Raw genomic sequence first — 25,274 nt, 5'->3', positions numbered from 1 at the left:
TTGGGAGGCCGAGGCGGGCGGATCACGAGGTCAGGAGATCGAGACCACCCTGGCTAGCATGGTGAAACCCCGTCTCTACTAAAAAAATACAAAAAACTAGCCGGGCGAGGTGGCGGCGCCTGTAGTCCCAGCTACTCGGGAGGCTGAGGCAGGATGGAAAACAGTATGGCGATTCCTCAAGGATCTAGAAGTAGATGTACCATGTGACCCAGCCATCCCATTACTGGGTATATACCCAAAGGATTATAAATCATGCTGCTATAAAGACATGCACATGTATGTTTATTGCAGCACTATTCACAATAGCAAAGACTTGGAATCAACCCAAATGTCCATCAGTGACAGACTGGATTAAGAAAATGCGGCACATATACACCATGGAATACTATGCAGCCATAAAAAAGGATGAGTTTGTGTCCTTTGTAGGGACATGGATGCAGCTGGAAACCATCATTCTTAGCAAACTATCACAAGAACAGAAAACCAGACACCGCATGTTCTCACTCATAGGTGGGAACTGAACAACGAGATCACTTGGACTCAGGAAGGGGAACAGCACACACCGGGGCCTATCATGGGGAGGAGGGAGGGAGGAGGGATTGCATTGGGAGTTATACCTGATGTAAATGACGAGTTGATGGGTGCTGACGAGTTGATGGGTGCAGCACACCAACATGGCACAAGTATACATATGTAACAAACCTGCACGTTATGCACATGTACCCTAGAACTTAAAGTATAATGATAATAAAAAATTAAAAATTATTTAAAAATAAATAAATAAATAGAAAAGAAATCACTCCCAAAGGGTAAAATGTATTCTTAGGGGCAGAACAAAAAAAACCCCTTCCTTTTTTTATTTATAAAGCACAGATATGCACATATTACATAAATGGATATACAGTATGTCTATGGTTTTAAATTTTCATGGAAAGGGTAATTGGGGGAAAAATGCCCAAAAAGGAAGCTTGAGGTCCATGGTTTTCACATACACTAGACGAACACTCTTCCTGCTGTGTTAAACTATTATAAGAGGAAAATATTTGGCTCTTTCATTCTTCTGGAAATGTTCGTGGTAACCAAAGGTCCCAGATTTTCTGTATAAAATATGGGCTCTTGCTATCTAACTATGTGTCACTTATGAAATCATCTACTATCTTAGACTGAGAGAATTTATGTCTTGAAACTAAAAGGCACAACCTATAACAGAACTAAAAAAGAGACAAAAAATATGTACCTATATATTAGCCCTTTTCAAATCTTTCCTCTCATGCCCATGCCTACCCCTAAAATACAATCTTTGACATAAAAAGGAGAAAAGGTGATTTTCCCCTTTCACTGTATCTACCACTCTCATCCCCACCCTCCCCTCCACTGCCCCACCATCACCCTTCCCCACTCCAGACACAAGAAGAGTTGCAGGCCAGGCCCTGTCTGAAGTCATTATGTAGATGATATCGTCATCCGAACCCACAGGCTCTCCTTTTTTCTCTTCTCTATCCCTTTCTCCATAATATGTACCTTTCTTTTCAGTGTCTTCCCCTATCTTAATTGGTCTTGTCTACCTCATTTCAAAACTGAAAAGGATCTAATTTTCATTTTCAACTGAACATGACATAGAGTGCACACTCACAGACAAATGCCTTTTCTACTAACTGTGGAATAAAAAGCTTTGACTCCTAGTAAATAAACTTCAGCCATCAAAGAGAAGATGGAGGTGATATCTGCTTCAGTTCTTAGGGGTGGAGGAAAGGAGATGAGACAGATTAGAAGGTGGGGCCATCAGCCTCTGTCTTCTGACTCCCTGTGTCCTTGGAGCCCTCCTTGCCCTCCTACCAGGAAGTTACTCCCAGCTGCAGCTGCATCCATTGTCTGCGGTTTGCCTGGGAATTACTGGGTATAGCAGTGGCACAGTCTTGTTGCTGCTGCGGCCCTGGGACTAGGAGCACGCGCTGCCTGTATGGAGGGCCACACAATTCACTTACCACCTGCCCTCCCTACCTAGCTCAAAACTGTTCTGACACTCCCTGGTGCTGGGAACCCGGGGCCACCTTCCCTGTTCTCACTCCTAATTTCAGGACCACCAATTCTGGTCTGGGTCTCACTCTTCCCTCAGTATCAGTTGAGGTGTTGTCAGCCAGTTATCTACTTGTGCCCCGGGCAAGCAATTCAACCTGAACACGGGCATACTTGTCTGGGTCCTGGAGCCTTAGTAAGTGCAATCAACATAATTACTCACAACCCAAAGCATCTTTTTTTAGGCATCAGAAATATTTTCTTTAGTTTCAGTTTTCAATTAAGTGCTTTCACGTTTTTAGTAAAATATTGGCCATTGTAATCTATTCATTTCTTTTCCCAGTGGAATTCAGATGCTCTTTACACAGTTGATTTTCTTTTCTTTTTTCTTTTTTTTTTTTTAGACGGAATCTTGCTCTGCCACCCAGGCTGGAGTACAGTGGCACAATCTCGGCTCACTGCAACCTCTGCCTCCTGGGTTCAAGTGATTCTCCAGCCTCAACATCCTGAGTAGCTGGGACAAGAGGCATGCACCACCATGCCTGGCTAATTTTTGTATTTTTAGTAGAAACAGGGTTTCACCATGTTGGCCAGGCTGGTCTCGAACTCCTGACCTCAAGTGATCTGCCTGCCTCAGCCTCAAAAACTGCTGGGATTACAGGCATGAGCCACCACGCCCGGCCCCAAAGTTAATTTTCAATGGTAAACATTTAAATGAAAATAAGAAACTTCTTTTGAGAGATGTCTGTTCATGTCCTTTGCCCACTTTTTCATGGAATTATTTTTTTTGTTTGTTTTGCAATTGAGTTGTTTGAGTTCCTTGTATATTCTGGATATTAGTCACTTGACGGATAAATAGTTTACAAATATTTTCTCCCATTCAACAGGTTCTCTCTTCACTCTGTTGATAGTTTCTTTTGCTGTGCAGAAGCTTTTTGGTTTCATACAGTCCCATTTGTCTATTTTTCTTTTGAATAAATACATGAAAAACTGCTCAGCCTCACTAATCATCAGGAAAATGTACATCAAAACCAAATGAGATATTATCTTATCGCAGTTAGAATGGCTATTATTAAAAAGACAAGAAATAACAGATACTGGCAAGGATTTGGAGAAGAGGGAACTTTTACACACTGATTATGGGGATGTAAATTAGTACAGTCATTATGGAAGACGGTATGGAGATTTTTCAAAAGACTGAAAATAGGACTACCACACAATCCAGCAATCCTACTTCTGGGTATATATCCAAAGGAAGGGAAAGCAGTATATCAAAGGGATGCCTGCACCCCCATGTTTATTGCAGCACTATTCACAATAACAAAGATATGGAGTCAAGCTAAGTGTCCATTAGTGATAAATAGATAAAGAAAATGTGGCATGTATACACAATGGAATACTATTTGGCCATAAAAAAAAAAGGAATAAAATCCTGTCATTTGCAGTAACATGTTTGGAACTGGAGGTCAGTATGTTAAATGAAACAAGTCAGACGCAGAAAGACAAATATTGCATCTTCTCACTCATATGCTGGAGCTAAAAAGTTGACCTCATGGAGGTAGAGAGAGTAGAATGATGGTTATCAGAGGCTGGGAAGGGTGTCTGAGGGGAAGTGAAGAGAGGTTGTTTAAAGGGTACAGACATACAGTTAGATAAAAGTGTTACCAGTGCAGGGCCGTCCAGGTTCTTGGCACCTTTAACAAAGAATTGGACAAAATGCACAAACAAAGCAAGGAAAGAATGAAGCAACAAAAGCAGAGATTTATTGAAAATGAAAGTACACTCCACAGTGTGGGAACAGACCGGAGCATAGGGGTTCAAGGGCCCTGTCGCAGAATTTTTGAGGGTTTAAGTACCCTCTAGAGGTTTACATTGGTTACTTGTGTACACCCTATGTAAATGAAGAGGATGATGTAAAGTTACAAAGTCATTTACTGGGCATATGTCCTATGGAGAGGAAATACCCTGTCATAGCTGAAGTGTGAATTGGCCTTATGTTCCCTGCCTCCAGAGCCTATTTTCCTCCCTCAGAAGGAATAAGTTCCAATATTTGAAAGCAGAGTAGGGTGACTACAGTTAACAACCATAAGTTTTATATTTCAAAATAGCTAGAAGAGAGGACTGGAAATGCTCCCAAAACATAGACATGATCGATGCTCGAGGTGATGGATACTCTAAAGGCCCTGACTTGATTACTACGCATGCTATGCCTATAACAAAATATCACATGTACCCCATTAATTTGTACAAATATTGTGTGTCAACAAAAATATTTTAAAATAGGAAACTACCTTTTTACATGTAATAATCTGAACTCTCCCTGCAGAGCTATCTTATCCAAAAGCTCTGAAGTATAAGGAAAGCAAAAAGGAATTTAGAAACTTTCCCCCAAAACTCCTTTCTAAGTTTTATTTTACTCAGTTATACCCTTTAAATGAAATTATCCCAGGGCATAAAATATTAAGTAAAATACAGAGGCAATTTGGAGCAAGAAAATAGGAGCAACTTGCACATGGTACTATGCCACTTTTTATGACCCACTTTCAGACATTTTTAATGTGACATAAAATAAATTCTGCTGTCACAACTTCCCATCCTCCCTCCAATCTTGAAGCATAGCTGGTGGGCTTCCAGAAAGGGAGCTCTGCTCATCACTTGGCTGAGTATCTCATCTTCTAATCCACAGCCTCCACACTTTCATCACAGCATAACCAGCTTCCCTCTCTAGTCTCTCCTCTCAAGCGATCTTCTACATGGCAAGTATGTATTGTGTGCCTAATATGTGCCAAGCTCCACCAATATATACCATTGCTCTTCATTTAACCCATATGAGAATGTTTCCCTATCTTCAAACTCTTATTTTGTTTTTTAAAGAATAAAATCCACAATGACTGGTAATTCTTGTTTGTTATAGTTTGACAGTGATGATTCTCTCTACATTGGAATCTTTGGGTAGGTCTCCACATCGCCCAGATGTCTGCCCCTAACCCTGACCACCCAGGATTCTAGCTCGTGGTTGTCGTACCTGGGCCTGAATGTAGACTCTAGAGGTGCTGAAACCTACAGGTGAGGAGGAAGCATGTGACATGGAGACAATCAATGTCACATTAGGGTCCCCAGTGCTGTTTGTAAAAGACTTAAAGACTTCAGTGGTCTAGCCTGAGAATCTACATTGCCCTTACAAAGAGTCTATGGAACAGGATGTTCCCGACAAAAATAATTTCCTCCTGTCTTCTTTTTCTTGAGCCATATATCATTTGTAAGTTCGGAACTGTTTTTATATAAGTACTGGTATATTTGGTGAGATAGTTCCATTACTTTGTAGCCATCCTTTTACAAAAAAGCTCACTTAATCCATTTGTACATCTAGGTCATTTTCAACCTGAATAACTGGATATAAATTTTTCTCAGTTTTGACAAAATGACATAGTTTTTTATAAGAGTTCCCTTTAGTTCCTTTTAAAAATATAACTAAATACAGATTTATCATTGGTATAAAACACACAAATCTAACAATAGCCATTATTGGTATTGGTTTACACATCGTAACCGTGCATAAAATTTCTAACATATGGCCAGGTACAGCGGCTCACACCTGTAATCCCAGCACTTTGGGAGGCCAAGGCAGGTGGATCACTTGAGCTCAGGAGTTCAAGACTAACCTGGGCAGCATGGGAAAACCTTGTCTCTACCAAAAATACAAAAAATTAGCCAGGTGTGGTGGGTGTGTGCCTGTGGTCCCAGCTACTTGGGAGACTACAGTGGGAGGATCACTTGAGCCTTGGAGGCAGGAGTTGCAGTGAGCTGTGATCATGCCACTGCACTCCAGCCTGGGCGACAGAGTGACATCCCCTTTCAAGGGGAAAAAAAAAAAATCTAACATACTCTCTCTCTCTTGTTTTTTTTTTTTTTTTTTTTTTTTGCGGCACACAGTAATATTCTTCTCTCTTTATACTAAGGATCCTCTTAGTCTAGCTGGAAATCACTGGTTTTACCAAGAGGATCATCCACATGCTGAGAATGGGGGCTTCCAACTTGCTACCGGCAGAATGGGAGGGAAGTGCCTCTGATCAAGGAGATCTCGGTGATCTGTACATGCCTTCAGTTACACAACAGACACAACAGACAGATCCATCTGAAATAATAACAGGAAGCAAAGCATGGCACCTGTTATACACTGCAACCATCTCCAACTTTGTATTGCTGAAAAGATCTGAGCTGCCTGAAGCAGTGTTTGTGTTTTCTTCTGCTGTAAAAAATGTACTCACCCTAAGGAGTAGAGGCGGCACTGCTTGTTGCGGATTTGATGAGCTAAATTGAACCTGTCGTCAAGACACACTGACCAGGGCTTGTGTGTAGGACTAGAGTCAGTAGCCAGGCTGTCTGTATTCATGTGATTGCATGCAATCTGTAAAGATTGGAAATCAATGTGAATAATTTGAAATGTTGGATGATAAATAGCAGGTAGGGACTTATTGCTTCCCCATCCCTGAAAACCGTAACAGGAAAGTTACATCCTCCTCCACTGCTAACTACTCCCCTCCCCAGGGAACCACAAGACTGCTATAAAGTGTCTGGAGGAATTTCAATTACCAGATAATAAGTAATCTCATGGAGAATATATGCAGGTTTGGAGAGAATTTAAGAGCTACTGTAGCCATGTGCACAGGGTGTGCAGGGCAGAACAAATCAGGAGCAAAATGTGGGAGGAGCGGCGGTGTCAGGAAGGCTTTGTAGAGGGGTGCTAGTCCTGGAGGATGAACCAAGAGACTTGGACCAAGAAGGGCATTCCAGATACAGAGAACAATGCTCACCATGCAACCAGACACAAAGAACAGTGCTCACCATGCACACACGTCTTCGTTACCCACAGAGGGCCTACTATAAGATGTGAGGCACAATCATAGGCATAGATCTGAGAAGCATACTTCCAAGATTAGTTATCCCTTATTTCAGGCAGATAAGGTGGGGCCACTAAGGTCCAGAAAGGTGGCAGGTGTTATCCAAGGTAAACAGCTGATCACGGGTCAAGTGAAATTAATAGGCAGTCCCTGCTGATAAGGCAGTGTTCTTTGTGATACACTGCTGGAATGTGCTTCCTCCTGGGGGAGAAGGGCAACAGCCCCAGGCAGGAGGCTCTTCCTGAGCTAACAGAAGCACTTTTCTTAACTCATCCATCAAGATTAGATAAGAAAACCAAAGGGAACGTGTGTGTAAGTCAAGCAGAAGCAAGTCTCTAACTTCAACTGCACATAAAGCAAATATACTTCATAAGGGATTCTGACTTGTTTGAGGCTAGTACATTTCACACAGCTGAGGCTGCTGAAACCCCAAAAAATAAGGAAAACAAGTCCTGTGGCCAAGATATTTACCTTACTGAGCAACAGTATTTTCCCCCAATTCCTTAAAACTCTCATAGTCATCATGATGCTCCATGAATGCAGCAGCTTTTGCTGTCACAGCATAGACCACAGACGGCTCCAGATGCAAGGAATGTTTTGAGATTCATTGCTTTCATCCATTGGAAAACATTAACAGCAAGCAATTTTCTTCCTAAGAAGATATTCTAGGGCCAGGCACAGTGGCTCATGCCTATAATCCCAACAGTTTGGGAGGCCGAGGCAGGAGGATCACTTGAACCCAGGAGCTCAAGACCAGTCTGGGAAACATGGCAAAACTTCATCTCCACAAAAAAATACAAACATTAGCCGAGCATGGTGGCATGCGCCTGTAGTCCCAGCTATTCAGTGGGGTTGATTAATTGAGTCTGGGAGGTTGAGGCTGCAGTGAGCCATGATTGTGCCTCTGCACTCCAGCCTGGGCAACAGAGCGAGACCAGATCCTGTCTCAAAAAAAAAAAAAAAAAAAAAAAAGAAAAGAAAAGAAAGAAAGATATTCTAGATTTGGCCAATCCTTTAACTGATTTTCCAAAATTTTAATCTAAGAAGAGCATATTAGGTGGAGCCTATTCAACTAACATGGCATCTGCATTACTCTTCCTATCCCCTCTGGCTGGCCTGGCAAAATCATCCTGCACTATTTATCAGTGAATGTGTCTTCTGCTAGGATTTGGACATCTCAGAGGAAAGCTGAAAAAGTGAAACTCCTATGTATCTTTTCCCTGAATCCAGTATTTTTCTATTTCTCGATCTTCAACAACTGTTTAAAGGACAAAATAAATGGAGAAAATGGAATTGAATCTTTTCTCAAGCAACAGCTACAGAATACATTTATTAACTGGGTGCGTCAACATGTTAATTTGATAATTCATCTCCTACTATTCTCCCACAGATAAATGGAAATTATGGCTCTGCCTGCCCACCTTCTATTCCCCACCCACTCACCTAAGGGAAGAGAAGTTGCTAATCTAGTTAGTCAGAACTCAGTGTGTTCATTGGACCCTGTTCTGCTAGTGGGCAGATTACTGTGCCTTAAACATGGGTGCCTTCCAGAGCCCCACCTCCAGTGGGAAACTAGTTAGTTCAGGGCAGCTGTGTGTGCCCCCAAAGCATGCCTGGACCTTATAAGCCTGAGCCATCTGCTTGAGGGAAGTCTCCTGGGATACTTTTATTAAAGTGGCATGATGATCCCCATTTGCTATTGTTCTTTGTATACATGTCTCCATAATGACAGATGAAGATGTGATGTTTGTAGGTCCCTGCTCCTCATTCCCTCCTAATGCCATCCAAACCTAGCTCTGACCTTTCCCACAGTGTTTCTCAATGTGTGGTCTGCCTACATCAGAATCACCTGGGAGGTACTTTAAATGCAGATTCCTGTGCCTCCCTCCAGATCTACAAACTCACAACCTTTGAGGCTGATACCTGAGAATATGCATTTTAATAAGCTCCTGCTGGGAAATTTTTATGCAGATGACCTTTTGAGTTTACTGGAGGCCTTTTGTAAAGCCCCAGTGAAAGGTTCCAGCGAGTCGCATCTCTGCCTTAACAAATTAAAAGAGGCTACACTTGGGCCAGAACTTTAAACTGAAAACAGCAGCCCCTCTGACCTCCACCCCTAACAACGGACTGAAGGGGTTGGCACTGACAGTTAGCCAGAGGCCTCCAAAAGTCAGGTAGGCATTGAAGATCCAGAGTCAGAGCTTTCAGATCCAGCTGCTCCTCCTTTGCTAAAGTCAGGAACTAGGGTTTTATTTTATTAAAGATGACACTTTGTCTACTTTAAGCATTTCTTCTTATTCTACAGATTTCATCTTGGACAGATATATCTCCATTGACAAGACATTCTTTTTCATTCACTCCCCCTGATAACATCCCCTCTTCCTTTCTTAGCTCAGAAATAAAACACAAGGGCCAGGAGCGGTGGCTCACACCTGTATTCCCAGTACTTTGGGAGGCTGAGGCGGGTGGATCACAAGGTCAGGAGTTTGAGACCAGCCTGGCCAGCATGGTGAAACCCTATCTTTACTAAAAAATACAAAAGTTAACCAGACATACTGGTGTGCACCTGTAATCCCAGCTACTCGGGAGGCTGAGGCAGCAGAATTGCTTGAACCTGGGAGGCAGAGGTTGCAGTGAGCCGAGATTGTGCCACTGCACTTCAGCCTGGGCAACAGAGCAAGACTCCACTTCAAAAAAAAAAAAAAGAAAGAAAGAAAGAAAAGAAATAAAACACAAGAATTATTCAATTTTAACCATTTATTAACCATCTCATTAACAGACATTAGCTTTTGTGAACAACTGAAAGTCCTCCATAAACTTCTGCTCCTAAAAATTAATTAAGTATTGATTTTTCACCCTTTCTAGTTAAGATTTATGGCCAGGGTTTCAAAAAACTCTCTTGTAAGCAAAATAAGTGAGGGCAGTAACTTCTAGCTAACTTCCAGCTCAACTAATCATGTTCTCTGTCTCTCTAATTCCCCTTGTAATTTTAGCCAAATAAAGCAAATTAGGCCTAGACAAAGGAAAACAGACTCCAGGAAAAAATATTTTGTGAAATGTTTTTTAATTATTTAGCTTAAAGGGATCTAATTTATTTTCATTTCATTTTGTATCCCAAAAGCTTGACTGGTATTTCTGCCAACCCATAAGTAGAATCTGGCAAAGGAAACCCTTAAAATTTTGGAACTTAAGAATCACTTCGATGATCTTCTGCATGTTTACAGAACGATCAACTCCACACTGTATGGTTATACAGTACCATTATTTTTGAAAGGCTCACTGGCAGAATTATGTGCTTATTGTTTTCATCCCGGTGTGTGTGTGTGTGTGTGTGTGTGTGTGTGTGTAGCAGTAAATACAACAGATACTATTGTATTGTTGTAAAGTTATATTCTGAATATCCAGAGCATGGGTTCTTATTCTTAGGTTATTCTTACAAATTGATAGATGGGTAGACAACTAGGTAGAGAGGTAGAGATGGATGGATAGATGGATAGGTGGATAGAAAGGTAGGTAGATAGATAGATAGATAGACGATAGACAGAAAAACAGGCTTTAAAACATATTTTATTTTTTCTTTTTAAAAACAGCCACTGTTGCTTAGATTAATTTTATACTGCAAGGCATGCTTCCTGGAGGCATATGGTTTGGGGGATGCCATGAAAAGCTGAATCTGGAGACTTCCCTTAGAACAGAGCAACTGTATTTATGATTTAACTATTTCTTGTTAGCAGCAGACAATGTACCGTGGACTGCAGAACTCTGCCATGTATCATGGTCTTTCATATTGAAAACAAAAACAAAAACAAAAAGTACCTAATTAAACTGAGCTTGATGTTCTGCATACTCTATGCAAACACCATATCCTCTGGAATTTCATTTAAAAATGCATGGCCCCAACCATGCCTCCAGGACCACAATGCACAAGTCTAGCGGTGCCATGCCGATTGCTGTCTCATGCCACGCTGTCCTATGCCCTATGCCTCTGCTCCCGGGCTCCCCCGGCCTAGGAAGCTTTCCCCACCCATCTGTCTGTCCCCCGTTAGAGAACACACAACTCTCTTGCACCCTAACTATTTACCAGTGTGGGGGGTGTTTTATTGAGGCTTAATATCCCAAGGCCCAGCACAGTGCCAGCCATAAAGCAGGTGTTCAACAAATACCCTCTGGATTGAGGAAAGGATACATCAACGATGCACATACCAAATGCCAGCCTTGCTGCACAAGCTTGAGCACAGATTTGAGGGAAGCATATTTCTTAATGTTAAAAAAGCAGCATAAGAGGATGGGGGTGGAATTTGCATTAGTACTTTCAGAGCTTTTTTTTTTTTTTTTTTTTTTCCTTGCCCATTATGACTCACTTCTGCTAAATGAAGTTTTTAGCTAACAGTGACTCTAATATTCTGCTAGTTTTGTAGGCTTTCGTTGTCAAGATGAGTTCTAAATGAGGCATAAGCCACAAAAGCAACCATAAAGCTTTGCATTACATACAGAGGGGTAGGGAGCATTGGTTAGTAAAGGATTCTGATTAAGAACCATTTAGTGTCATCTCTGGTGACTCCCATCTGCTGGTCTTCTAGTAACCCAGAAGTACATCAAAGCACAGAACCTCATTTGGCTAAAATGGCCCTGCATTAAAAACCATTGTGAGGTCGGGAACTTTACATCATTCTTCTGGAGGACAAAAATCCTTCTAGTGAGCTTCAACAACAAATTATCTATTATTGCTCATCAAGCTGAATAATAATTATACATCCAGTTATCCACCTTCACAACCAGTTGGTTAGATCCTTAAGGGCAGAGACTATAACCTCAGGGCCCAGAACAGTTCCTGGCACCTTGTAGGCACTCAAAAATACCTGGTTAATAACCATTCTATACTACTCTGTGCAGAGTACAAGCTCACAGAACTGGGAGGGACCTTAGAAATAATTTTGATACAATCTCTTCCATTTCAGGATCAGAACAAGGAGAACCAGAGAAGCACAGTACCCAGGTTTACAAGATCAGACTACGGAGGATGCCTTAAAAAAAAAAATTGTGGGCCGGGCGCAGTGGCTCACGCCTGTAATCCCAGCACTTTGGGAGGCCGAGGCGGGCGGATCACAAGGTCAGGAGATCGAGACCATCCTGGCTAAGACAGTGAAATCCCGTCTCTGCTAAAAATACAAAAAACTAGCCGGGTGTGTTGGCAGGCGCCTGTAGTCCCCGCTACTCGGGAGGCTGAGACAGGAGAATGGCGTGAACCTGGGAGGCGGAGCTTGCAGTGAGCCGAGATCGTGCCACTGCACTCCAGCCTAGGTGATGAGCAAGACTCCATCTCAAAAAAAAAAAAAAAAATTGTGTCCAGGCACAGTGGCTCACATCTGTAATCGCAGCACCTTAGGAGGCTGGGGTGGGTGGATCTCCTGAGGTCAGGAGTTCAAAACCAGCCTGGCCAATATGGCGAAACTCTGTCTCTACTAAAAATACAAAAATTAGTCAGGCATGGTGACAGGTTCCTGTAATCCCAGCTACTTGGGAGGCGGAGGCAGGAGAATCACTTGAACCCAGGAGGCAGAGGTTGCAGTGAGCTGAGATTGTGCCACTGCACTCCAGCCTGGGCGACAGAGGGAGACTCCGTCTCTAAAAAAAAAAAAAAAAAAGAAAGAAAAACAAAAAAAAAGAAACAAGATTTTTTTCTCCTCTCAGTCTGTAGTTTCTGGGAAAAATCCAAGAGGGATCTAAAAATGACCATTTCATGCCTCAATAGCTTCTTCTAAGCAAACAGGCCTTTTATAAGTTATGGAACATTAACATGAAATACATATAGAATGGAATTTGGTAGCTTGTGTTATATAAATTTATTTTGATGAGTGAAGCCCATAGTTCTCAAATTCAATTCATAAAATTAATCCCTCTTATTTTCTTCTGGAGCCTTTAAAGGCTTTTGAAAATCACAGTTAAGAGGTCCAGATTCTTATCATTCATGTAAAATCAAACTACAAAACTAAAATTTCAGTATTTTAATTGTCTGCCTAAGTCCATCAAATTAATTTGCAGCAGCAAAATAAGATAAAATCATGAGAAGCAAAGGGACTAATTCAACATCCCATCACTCATGATTAATTCAACAAGCTTTTACATCCATGTTTGGGTGACAAATACTAAAATTCCTATGTTTGTCTCATTGCTTTATATGAGAAATGAGACTTTCTTTTACCCTTAAACTAACTAACCTCCTTAAGATCTAGAAATATATTCTTTCCTATGGAAGAAAATGCTTTGCTGCCAGAGAGGCTGGGGAGGAGAACAGGGATGTCAAGAGTGGGCTTGAGGGAGATTTTAAAAATCCAGGGTCTGCCGTACAGCACCAGCTCCACTGTGCAGCTTCCTGAGTGAGCCTCTCTGCAGCTCCCAGGCAGTCTGAGCTCCTAATTTGCTAGCACCTCTCAGTTGAGGGCTAAATTTCCCTTGGGCCTTGATTTCCTTTTCTGTCTCTCTTTCCCCCTGGGATCAGGCAACTTGACAATGGAACCTCCTAATTAACATGTCAAGAGCCATAGACTCTCCTTAATGGACAGTCTCTTTGCCTGCTGGGGCACTGGCTCAGCCTGGAGCTGGGCAGGAGCTGCCACAATGTGTTAAGTCACTAATAAAGGCCTGTGCTCAGTAATGATTTAAAGTGCTCTGAGATAGAGGGCCTTTGGATTCATTAACTCCTCAGCACACTGCCTGCAAAGCCTCCTCTGCTCTCTTGCCTAGCACGTCCCTGGCTGCCAAGCATCTGTGGCAGAAGAGTGGAAAGGCAAGTTCCTCCAAATACAAAATGGTGCTTGAACCTCTAGATGATGGTTTTGTTTTGTGACATACTCGACTGCCTACTCACGGGGACCAATCTGTCATTTCAAATGGTTTTCCAAAGCAATTTTCTAAAGTGGATCTTTAAAACACTTTGGGATGAATCATTTAAACATTTCAGGTTGGTGACACTCTTGGAGGAAGGAACATGCCCTAGCAAATGGAACGCATCTTATCTGCCTCCAAGTGAGTGGATGAGTTTAAGCAACAACGCCTCTGAACACACTTCCCCATCAAGTCCTCATCAGGAGTCGCTGAGAACCTCCCCACCTCCTTCTTTCGAAAGAGGCAATCAGGATCTTTTGCATTCTTCTCTAACTCGTTTGAGCCTGAAACACAACCTGGGCAGTGCTGATATATCTCAGGAACCTCCAGGCTTCTTCATCCAGGGACTGAGCAGGGCCTGCCCAAGGCTGGAGATCTATATGCCACCGCGGACCCTGCAAGAGACAGAAAACATAGGTTGTGTGTAAGGAAGGAGGAACTGGGCGGGAGGAGAAGGACACAGTATCAGAGAGGAAGCAAGGCTGCTTTAGCTGTGGGCAAAACACACACATGTGCACACAGGCAGCAGGGGGCTCTTTGGAAGCTGCTGTCATTAAGGCCACATCAGTCACAGGGAGACAAATGAGGCCTGAGACAGCCCAGCTCCCAGGTTAAGCAGGAGAATGCAAAGGCCCTGGGGACTGTCTGATTCTGCATTTATGATCAAAGGCAAACTCCATTTGACCCCATTGGGCTCTCCCTTAGCTGCAGCTTATTTTATTTGAGGCTGTGCTCCACTGGGAAGAGAAACTCCCTTGTCAATGACAGTCTCCCAAAGCTTAAAGCTTCAAAAATATGTGCCTTTCTAAACAAAGCACCATAATGCTGGGGACTCGTCTTTGTTCTGGGCATTTGTTTATTTTCCTCAGTGCAGGAAGATGGGACCACAGCCCTTGGCTGCTGCAACCCTGCACAGGCAGAGCGAGGACCCCAGAACTGTCAACACCAGGGCTGGGGAGGGTGGCTTTCTAGCACTGTGAGGCAGCCACCACCTGTTAGCAGAGGTTATGATGTGCTCCCATGAACAGAGTGGTTAAGGATGACCCGCTCAGCCCCCTTTTGCAGCAAGAATGGGTGGATGAAGGGTTGGGGGAATGCAGTGGTCTGGAGGAAGCAAAAATGGGAGCCCCTCCAGTAAAAAGGGGGGCACTAGTCAGGAAATCCTTATTAGAGCTCAGAACTCCCTACCTACATTTGTCAGCACCAGGAGATGTCCAGGAGATTCGCTGCAATTTCCGGGGGTGGGGAGGGCTCGTGCATGGTGGGGAAGGGCTGGGGAAAGGGAGAGCTCCAGCAGCTGGTGGGGTCAATGTCTAGCGCCAGGAAAGGCTTTGGGTGTCATAGCATAGGATTCCTGCAGTGTAGTGAGAATGGGCCCCTAAACCCTTTTTTTTTTTTTTTTTTTTTTTTGAGACAGAGTCTCGCTCGGTCACCCAGGCTGGAGTGCAGTAGCTCGATCTTGGCTCACTGCAAGCTCCGCCTCCTGGGTTCACGCCATTCTCCTGGCTCAGGCTCCTGAGTAGCTGGGACTACAGGTGCTGGCCACCATGCCCGGCTAATTTTTTATATTTTTAGTAGACACGGGGTTTCACCATGTCAGCCACGATGGCCTCGATCTCCTGACCTCGTGATCCACCCGCCTCGGCCTCCCAAAGTGCTGGGATTACAGGCGTGAGCCACCGCGCCCAGCCCCCTAAACCCCTTTTTACAGTGAGGAAGTAGGCAGGGAAGGGTTCTGGGAACAAGATACGTGCAGTCTTAGGAGGCCATGCTCAGTTTAATGCTCTGCTGATGCTGTCTCGAAATTCTTAGTAATTTTATTATTTTTTTATTACTGCTCCTTGCAGAGCAGGGCTAACTCACAGGCAGCGTGCCTAGAGTCAGTCAAAATTCTTAATAATTTTTGAACAAGAGGCCCTGCATTTCATTTTATACTGGGCCCACGAATCATGTCGCCAGTCTCCCCTGAGGGGCACCTTCTGGAAGAACAGCCTTTTCTTACAGCTCTTCTTGTTCTGTGCAGGCTGAGCAGGCAGAGACTCTAGTAAGAGAGCTGGAGAACATTCGTCATACATCTTCCCAGTTAATGCCTCCCACACCCTTATTTCTCTTCTCCTCTGAATTTGATGTTGATTACTATTTGGTCAAACAATATTTATTGAGCTTTAGCCACTCGGTGCCAGGCACTGGTAAATACACATATACACAGTGTTCTCCAGTCAGGTACTGTGGTGGGAACTGTCTGCATCCAAAAAAGAAACATCTAGACAGGCCAGCCATGAGACGCTTTAGTACAAATGTGGTTTGTTGCCCCTAGATGGGGTGGCCTAGGTGACTCGGGGTTACACAGAAAACAAGGAAGTCGTGGGGAACAAGGTTAGTCTGTGTGAAGCAGACAGTCTGGGTTTGGGGAAGAGGAATCCGTTCTCACGTGGGGGTCTGAGATCAATGCGAGCACTTTGGAGTGATCAAGGGTTATTCAGTTTAGGCATTATTAGACACACACCGTTGAAGGATCCCTGTAGAGCCCACAGTCTCACATCCCCACAGCCTGTACTACCCTTGTAGGGGCTGAGCACCACACAGTCCCTCTAGAGTGAAGGAGGCCTCCCTGGTTTCCCACAGGCTGCCTCTTTTTTCAGGAACCCACAGAGCAGGGCCAGCTGCATGGGCATGCAACCTGTGCAGGCTCTCCCAAGAAGCACTCATGGTCAGGAGGGGGAGACAGACATATACAAAACAACTTCTATAGTAAAATGCTAAAATATTCAGGAGAGTCGTTCTCTTTAGGAAATTATTTGATTCTGAAATCATAAATTGTCAACACATTTAAACACAAATGCTTCCAGTCCTGCTTGGTCACACTGACAGACTGAGTGCTTCCCAGGTCACTGCAGCAGCCAGCACAGCAACATGATGTCCCAAGAGCACTCAGCTAGGCCTGGGGTTTAAAACCTCCCACGTCACTGTCATGGACCACTCACAAGGGCCCCCAGCATCTGGTCCAGCATGTTATGGTTTTCCTCAAAATGAGGAGTTGGCAAATCTTTTCTATAATGGGTCAAATAGCCAATGTTTTAGACTTTGCAGGCCACACAGTTTCTGTTGCAACTCCTTGCCTCCTGCTGTAGCTCAAGAGCGGCCATAGACAGTAAGTAAACAAATGGTTATGGCTGCCTTCCAATAAAGCTCCATTTACACAAACAGGCAGCAGGCTGGATTGGGCCTGCAAGCTGTAGTTTGCGGACTCCTGCTCCAACTGATTCTAATTCAGAGGTAGGCTGGCCTAGAAGAGGAGGTTTACTGAAATAATGCAAGGGAGGCAGGCTATGATGTTGTTGGGGCTCAGAACATGATTCCCCGAAGTCTGGTGCTTTGGCATGGTGTGAACTTTAAAGTGCTGTAAGACTTTCTCCTTAGCTCAGGTAAAATGGGGTCTTTGTCACATGACCATGAGAGATTGGGCTCACAGACACTTTGAAGGGTGAGAAAGAAGGAATTTACTGGGCAAAAAGAAAGAAAAGGGAAACAGGGACTGTCAGCAAAGCAAAAGTTCTGCTAGCTGGCTTCCTGCCTCACAGATTGAATCTCAGGTTCCACCCCAGACCAACAGAGGCCAGGCTCCTCCCCACTGCAAACGACGCAAACTTCCCTGGGGGCTCTGGCCCAGTGTGCATTCCTCCCATTGCGCAGGCTGGTCAGAGTTTCTCCCAGGTCCCCTTTATACTTGGCTGTCTCAAAAGGACATTGGATGGGCCTCAAAGGCGAGTTCTCTCTGATCTTCTGTGGCCCTCCTGTTTCTCACTCCTTTTTCTTCCCCAGAGTGAGTTCTAGAAACCAGAATTACTCTTCTGTAAGGCAGGTGAGAGAAACTGGAGACCCTCTTTCCCAAAGCAAGCCATAAAATCTACAAAGGTCACTCTCTCCCTTGTCCCCGAATACCATTGTTCCGGAGGGATCTTGCCCCACACCCAGGAGGAAGAAACGCTACACGGAGAGACCAAGAGGAAGCTGAACAGACAGGCCTTGCTGGGGTTCCCCCATTAGCCTATTACCATTAGATCAGACCCTTTTGTCCAATCACACTACCATGTAGCTGTCCATCTTCATGGAACCTAAGCATTAAAACAGATCATTTTCCCTGCATCTCTGGGTCTTCATTTCTGAAGGCTTCCATGTCATGTAAAACTTTGATTAAATAAATTGGTTATGCTTTTCTCTCGTTCACCTGTCTTTTGTTAAAGGAGTGTTGGTCATATGTTTATGATGAGTGAGGAAAGGTATTATACCTTTTCACCCCTACGATGTCTAGATTATAATTAATGTTGTCATCTGGGTGACTTGGGCAATCAGTCAAGGTTCCAGCAGGATCAAGTGGGCTCATTCAAGCGGGCTAATTTGAGAGAATTTAACAAAAAGACTATTTACAAAGGTGCGGGCAGGGCTTAAGGAAACCAATAAGGAATAAATAACGCAATACCTGTGTCTAGTAACACCAGAGAGCCCTTACAAGCCTAAGGGAACTATATGGAGAAGTCTGTAGTAGAGGAATACAGTCAATCCTATTACATACTCCACCCTAACTGTCTGCCCCACCCACCAATCTCCTGCCTCCTGTTGACCAAATTCAAAGGGAAGGCAGGGAAGAGTGAAGCCGCGCTTGATCTCTGCAGGTCAGCCTCCTGGGGTGGAGCAGAGTGGAGGTTGGGCCAGGAGGGGCAAATGGAAGCCTTCTTGTTCCAGCATTCTTTGCAAAGAGGCAGTGAGACTTGACCAAGGAGTCATTCATTCATTCAGTGGGCATTTGTGCCACATGCCAGGCTCTGTGTTACAATTTAATATAGGCCACAGCTGTGTAAACCAATAAATGCCATAAAGGTTATAGGGGCTCTGACAGAGATCTCTACGGGGAACACTGGGAGCACAAAAGGGTGCAGCGCCTGAATATTACTCCAAAATAAATGCCTGAAAATACAAAGGCAGAGCGTGGGAGGCAGTCTCCACTGCTAGAAGCCCAAAAGCACATCAAAGGTCTTTTCAGCATTATTAAAGAGACACCTTAAACACAGTAGTAGCATTTAACCTGGGCTAACACACAAAAGTAACTTCACAGATCAATAATTTAGAATCCATATGGTAAATCAATATGGTGAAACTGTAGAATTATCTTAAGGGTCCGCAAATAGTATTCTTCTTGCCACCTAATATTTGTCATTTCCAACTGAGTGTTGACCACAAAGAAGCTAAGCACAGCAGCTGGAACAGTGAATAATGTTAAGTTGAGGAGTCTCAGATGGGCATATAATAGAAACACCGCAAATAGATGCCCTCAGAAGCGCTCTGGCTTAATGCTTTGGTTGAGCTGTTTAAAAAACATTTCACATAAAGCAATGTTCTTATTGGAATCAGTCTGACAGCAGTTTGTGATTATTTCCCCATGGAAACCACTAGCTTTTATCATCTCTTTCAATTATCATTGTCTTAATTCTCTAGTGTACAAATCAACATTTGTCCTTCCCAAATTCCCACAAAGAGAATTCTCTGAGCACCTTAAAACATCAATGGCAGGTTAAATAGAAAAGGACAAAAATCATCTTTCTCTTTTTAAAAGCTTTTTTTAATCAATGTGATTTTACTCCAAACAATTCCCTAAATGCCAGGGTACATTAAATGCCTGTCATCCACATGCTTCAAATATCAAGTGGCCATAACAATGCCACCCCCATTGCTCCCAGGAGGTGGGAACGTGGATTCCCAGTCCTGCCTGCCACCTGTACTTCCTCTTCAGACAGGTAAAGGAGCAGTTTAAGCAGAGCTGGCTGGAAATACCATCATTTTGGATTGGTCTGTTTGTCTGTCCCCAGCAGGCCTGAGCTGAAATGTCAAATGGAGTATTACAATGAGTTGCCACACAGAAGCAGCTTTGTTCCCCAGCTCCTGCAGGAATGGGGACCCCCTCTATTTCTAACCACCAGGGCATTCATACAAAGAGGCCTGCCCCACCTCAGATAAGCATTTCTCAGGGCAGGCGTGGTCCTGATTTCCAAGGTAAGGAAGGAGCCTCCTTTTAGTTTTGCAAAGACCTTATCTGGCACCTTGTCCAGAAGATGTGCATTGAAAAGTAAGCAGGCTTCCTCTAATGAGAGGCAAATGTTTTCATTACTAGAAAAAAATTCCAAAAATTCAGATTAAGGACAGCAGAAGATTCCATATACAACTAGCTCATGTTATTTAGTGGCTATTCTGCAGATATCTGAGATTCTACTTTCCAAAGGGTAAAAAGTGATCACTGAGTCACTCAGTGCATGGAGATAATGGATTTGACTCAAAAAGACTGCAACAAGCACAGCCATGAGGCTTTGGGATATTTTTATCATTTGTGATCTCAGCATAAAGTTTCGTTTCTTGAAAAAAAGAACATGATTCTCTCAAGCCATGAAGCTGAATTCCAAGATTTTACTCCTAAAAGATAACGCCAAAAAAAAAGCAATCTTTTAAAATACTCCTTTGCTTACCAGCTTACACTTGTGCACATAATAGGAATATATTAATTCAAGACCATGAGCCTCAAGCAAAACTTGTAGCATTTAAAAATTTTACAGGAAAAAAAGCAGGCCCACTCATGACCTAGAAAAGAGAGCTATCGATTCGGTGTTGTGCAAAAGCTTTCTTTGTTTTAAAATTTGGAACAGCAGCTTCCTCCTTCACAGACCATATCCTCACACCCATGAATGACCTTAGGCAGCCCATGCAGAAATCACCAAAAAATAGTGCCACCATCAGTTTTACAAGCATATTTCTACATTTTTTTTTGTATAAAATAAAGCACAAGGATGCTTCTAATGCTCCATTCCTCTGTGTTTCAAGGCTACAATCCTTTGGAGGATGAAATTATATGATGACTAATGTCAATGATCAGTTTGTTTATCATGATAGATAACGGATAGAGTGTTTGGGATATTGTTTATAAAGTTTCAATACTCCCAAATGCATGTTCCCACCCCTAGTGAGCTCCTGAAGGGTTTCAAAACCAGCAGTTCTCTGCTGGGAAAGATGGCTAACCATCAATTCTGTGCATCACAGTTGTGTGCGTGGAAATGAACAAGGAACTAAGTTGTGAGTCCTTGACTCCAACTCAACAATAAAGTGTGTGTGTGTTGATGCGTTGATGATGGAGAAGCCTAAGCTTTCTGGGAGAAACAAATCCAAAACAAGTAAAATAGATTTATTTAGCATTTTTGCTGCAATTTTGTGCTAATTAAGAGCATCTGTTAGTGGGCAGGAAACAATGACTGAAGGAAATTGTTTATTCCTTTTTAGAGGGGGTGGGGATGGGAGTAGTTGGGGGAGGGAGAGGCACAAAATGGTATCTGGACAGAACATGACTCCAGCCCTGGCTGAGGCTGTGAGCACTGCTGTTATGTTTCTGTAACGCCCTCAGTGTATGCCCAGCGCTTCTGAAGGCTGCCGGGGGAGTGCCAGGTGCAGCTCACGTGCCTTCCCCTCAGCATTCTCCTGTAATTGGACTGTTTCTCAGACCCGGCCCTGCTTCAGAAAGAGCAAGAATCAGTTATACATTGTGCAGTGATGTTTAAAATTCAGGTAACCCATGCAAAAATTTCATTTAAAAACAAAGGATCTCAGTTTCCGTTCTGGGTAACCATACTCCCACCCCGCGCCTCCCACGGAATGCAGCAGCAAAACCTGGACAGAATGCACAGAGCGGCTATTTGAGGAATCTGAAAAGTAAACAGTAGCGGGCAGATTGGAGAAGAAGACCAGAATTCAAAGTACCTCGAAACTAGGAGCCAGGTCGTCATTGCTTTTCCTTCTGGTATCCTGCCCGCCCCTACTCTAGGCTGCCTGGCACCGGTGGTGGGCACTGGCGCAGCCAGGAAGCACCAGGAGCAGCCCTGCAGTTCAGGCTCCAGGAGGCAGGGCGTCTCCCGATGCTCAGGGAGAGTAGAGGAAATCCCCACTTTTCCTCCTTTTTTTTTTCCTTTCTCCGTTCTTGCATTCCCTCCCAAGTAATCCCACTAAGATGGTAGAAGCCACAGTGGGGGCCTGAAGGCACTCAGAACTCTGTGATTCCCCTCCCATCTCAGGCAGTGGCCTCCAGAGAGTGGGGTGAATCCTCATTGACTATTTCTGTCTCTCTCTTCCCGCAGCTTGGCCTTGGACTCAGGCACAGTCACAGAAAGTGTGCAGCACAGCATAGGCAAAGCAGGGGTAAAAGCTCAGATTTTCTGGCCATAGATTCAAAAACCGCAGGGAACTGGATAATACTGGGGCAACTGGGGAGAAGGAGTAGCTTGGGAAGACAGCCCCATTAAAGAGTTTGTAAAGCACCTGGGCTCACTCTAGAACTGTACATGTGTGGATCTGATCCTGGCTGGTACAGCAAAGACTTTGAGAGCTGAGCTAAGAGACGGACCTCTGGAGCTAACCGACAGACCTCTGCCCAAGCCCCAGACTGGCTACTAGGTGGGATATACATAGGACAGAGGTGAAACCCCTACAAAGGCTTTGAAAACAGAGCTGACATGGAAATTACAACCCACAGGAGGTTGGTGGGAACTTGAGGCCTGGACCCAACCAAGATAACTGCCTGTTAAAACAAATATATCGACATTATCCAGTATTTAAACAAAAATCAGCCTTATAATATTCAAATTATCAGGATACGATCCCAAACTACTAAGCATATGAAGAATCAGGAAAATCCCAACTTACATGGGAAAAAGACAATCAACAGATGCCAATGTCGGTGTGATACAGGTGTTGAAATTTTTGGCAAAGACTTAAGAGCAACTATTACAAAATAATCCATGAAGTGAAGGTGGAAGTGATGTTTGAAACCAAGGACAAGATAGAAAGTCTCAGCAATGAAATAGGAAGCATAGGGAACAAATGGGAATTCCAGAACGGAAAAATACAATAACTGAAATAAAATCTCAGGGGATGAATTCAATAGCAGAATGAATTTGACACAAGAAAGAGCCAGTGAACTTGAAAACAGATCAATAGAAAGTATCCAATGTGAACAACAGAGAGAAAAATTATTGTGGGCGGGGGGAAGGAGTCTTGGGAACCTGTGCAACAATACCAAGAGCTCTAACATTCATGTCACTGATATTCCAGAGGAGGGGAAGAAAGAATGCAGTGCAGGAAAAAAAAATTAAAGAAATAATGAGGCCTGGCACAATGGCACATACCTGCAATCCCAGCACTTTGGGAGGCTGAGGCGGGCGGATCACTTGAGTTCAGGAGTTCAAGGCCAGCCTGGGCAACATGGCAAGACCCTATCTCTACAAAAATACAAAAATTAGCTGGGCATGGTGGTAAATGCCTGTAATTCCAGCTACTCTGGTGGCTGAGGTGAGAAGATTACTTGAGACTGGGAGGTCAAGGCTGCAGTGAGTCATGTTGTGCCACTGGATTCCAGCCTGGGTAACAAAGTGAGACACTGCCTCCAAAAAAAAAAAGAATAAGAAGAAGAATGACGGAAAGATCCCCATATATGATGGAAAATATAGCCTAAAGATTCAAGAAGCTGGCTGGGCACGGTGGCTTATATCTGTAAACCCAGCACTTTGGGAGGCCGAGGTGAGCGGATCACGAGGTCAGGAGATCGAGACCATCCTGGCTAGCACAGTGAAACCCTGACTCTACTAAAAATACAAAAAAATTAGCCGGGCGTGGTGGTAGGCGCCTCTAGTCCCAGCTACTCGGGAGGCTGAGGCAGTAGAATGGTGTGAACCTGGGAGGAGGAGCTTGCAGTGAGCCGAGATCACCCCACTGCACTCCAGCCTGGGTGACAGAGCAGGGAGCTTTGCAAACCCCTCAGAGGAAAACTCGAAGAATTCCACACCCAGATGCATAATAAGCAAAGTGCTGGATATTAAAGACAATAACAACAACAACAAAAAACTGAGCCTCTGCTAATCTTGTGACAGACACAGTAGTGGGCCAGGGTCAAAATGGCAAGGTGAGAACAGGCAGAGCCAGCCAGTCCCATAGGAGCCTCTTCCCCTGAAGCCCCCTCCCTGTCGAGACCCAGCTCTCCCTCTGCAAGCCCATCTGCTAAATGTCTCTGGCAGCCGACAGCAGGCATGCTGAAATTCAAATCCAGAGCGCCAATCTGCTGCCTCTGCAGCATGACACAGAGGGTAGGCTGGGAGGCAGGGGAGCCAGAAATCAAATCAGCTCTGACAAGAAAAAATGCACTATAATTCAAGCAGGCCCTGATAACTTTTAGGAAGGAATAAAAAACAAAAGACAAGAAGGAATAAACACTCAGCTCTGGATTTATCCTCTAAGTTAACTTGATAAGTTGGAAAGAGTGGCTAAACAAATTTGAGTTGGAGTTTGTTCTTAAACTGACATCTTTAAATTCACCACATTTTCCGTATAGGTGAAAATGGTTCAAATGTGAGCGAGACTGAAACACACCAGGGGATGGCTAAGATAATAAAACTTAATATATTTTGGATTTTTATCATAGGCAGTTAAAAGAGAAGCTCTATACCTAGAGTGGATCCAGTGAAAGCCAAAGGTTTTCACTTGTTTTCATGAGGTAGAAACTATACAGTGTGTGCATACATAGTACAGATTCAGATGTCAAATTATGGGTTTCATTGAGGTAGCACATCAACCCGGAAAGGAGGGACGAGTTTCAGTTTTCTTATGAAAGTAAGTGTATATAAGAATGTTTGGGCCAGGCACGGTCAGGCCTATAATCCTAGAGTTTTGGGAGGCTGAGGTGGGAGGATCACCTAAGGCTAGGAGTTCAAGACCAGCCTGGGCAACAAAGCAAGACCCTAATCTCTATGAAAAGTTACAAAATTAGCCGAGCGTGGCGGTACACGCCTGTAATCCCGGCCGCTTGGGAGGCTGAGGTGGGAGGATCACTTGAGCCCAGAAATTCAAGGTTACAGTGAGCTATGGTCACACCACTGCACTCCAGCCTGGGCAACAGAAGGAGAATATTTTTCTAAAAAAAAAAAGAAAGAAAGAAAGTGTGCCTAGGAAAGCAAAGGGAATTTAGAAAAACACTAACTATATTTGTAAGGATTGTTGTAAGGATTATCTCTCTCTCTGCCTCTTCTTGTCTCTGTCTGTCTCTCTCACACACCCTGCCTCCACATGTATACACACCCTGCTCAAAATACATAAGGTTACCTGGACTTTCTGAAAGTTGGAATCCTAAAAGTTTAACATCATCTGAATCAATACCAATCTGCTAGGTTCATCGACTTACCTCAGTCAGTTACCCTTCCCCCAAACATTTACCAGCCCTGAGACATTGGTGTATCCAGGAGGAAGGTCTACTGCACCCCTGTAAACCCATTTCAAAGATGCTTGGGATCCTGAGTTGCCGTTAAAACCAAAGGGAAATGGGGGTTGGCAGAGGGTGGGGAGGACATGAAAGCCACCAGTTTGCTCCAGTTAATGCCTCTTGCCTTGAAATTT

General features: G+C 43.8%; 1 protein-coding gene across 3 annotated transcripts in view; it reads right to left on the bottom strand.

Moving 5' to 3' along the window:
• Window positions 1-25,274, bottom strand: part of METTL24 (methyltransferase like 24) — a 103,566-nt gene that overhangs the window by 53,766 nt on the left and 24,526 nt on the right. The window contains exons 2-3 of one of the 3 annotated variants that reach the window (XM_023206022.2): window positions 14,099-14,197; window positions 6,285-6,424 (exon numbers count right to left, since the gene is read on the bottom strand). In XM_023206022.2, coding sequence (XP_023061790.1) covers window positions 6,285-6,424; window positions 14,099-14,197 — 239 coding nt within the window. Of the gene's footprint in view, window positions 1-6,284; window positions 6,425-14,098; window positions 14,198-21,596; window positions 21,684-25,274 lie in introns of those variants that run through there. The other 2 variants (XM_023206023.2, XM_023206024.2) reach the window with 2 other exon arrangements.

Source organism: Piliocolobus tephrosceles, chromosome 5 (assembly GCF_002776525.5).
Source record: "Piliocolobus tephrosceles isolate RC106 chromosome 5, ASM277652v3, whole genome shotgun sequence".
Taxonomy (NCBI): Eukaryota; Metazoa; Chordata; class Mammalia; order Primates; family Cercopithecidae; genus Piliocolobus; species Piliocolobus tephrosceles.
Note: the sequence above shows the minus strand (reverse complement) of the source record. Positions and strands in the feature narration are given on the sequence as shown.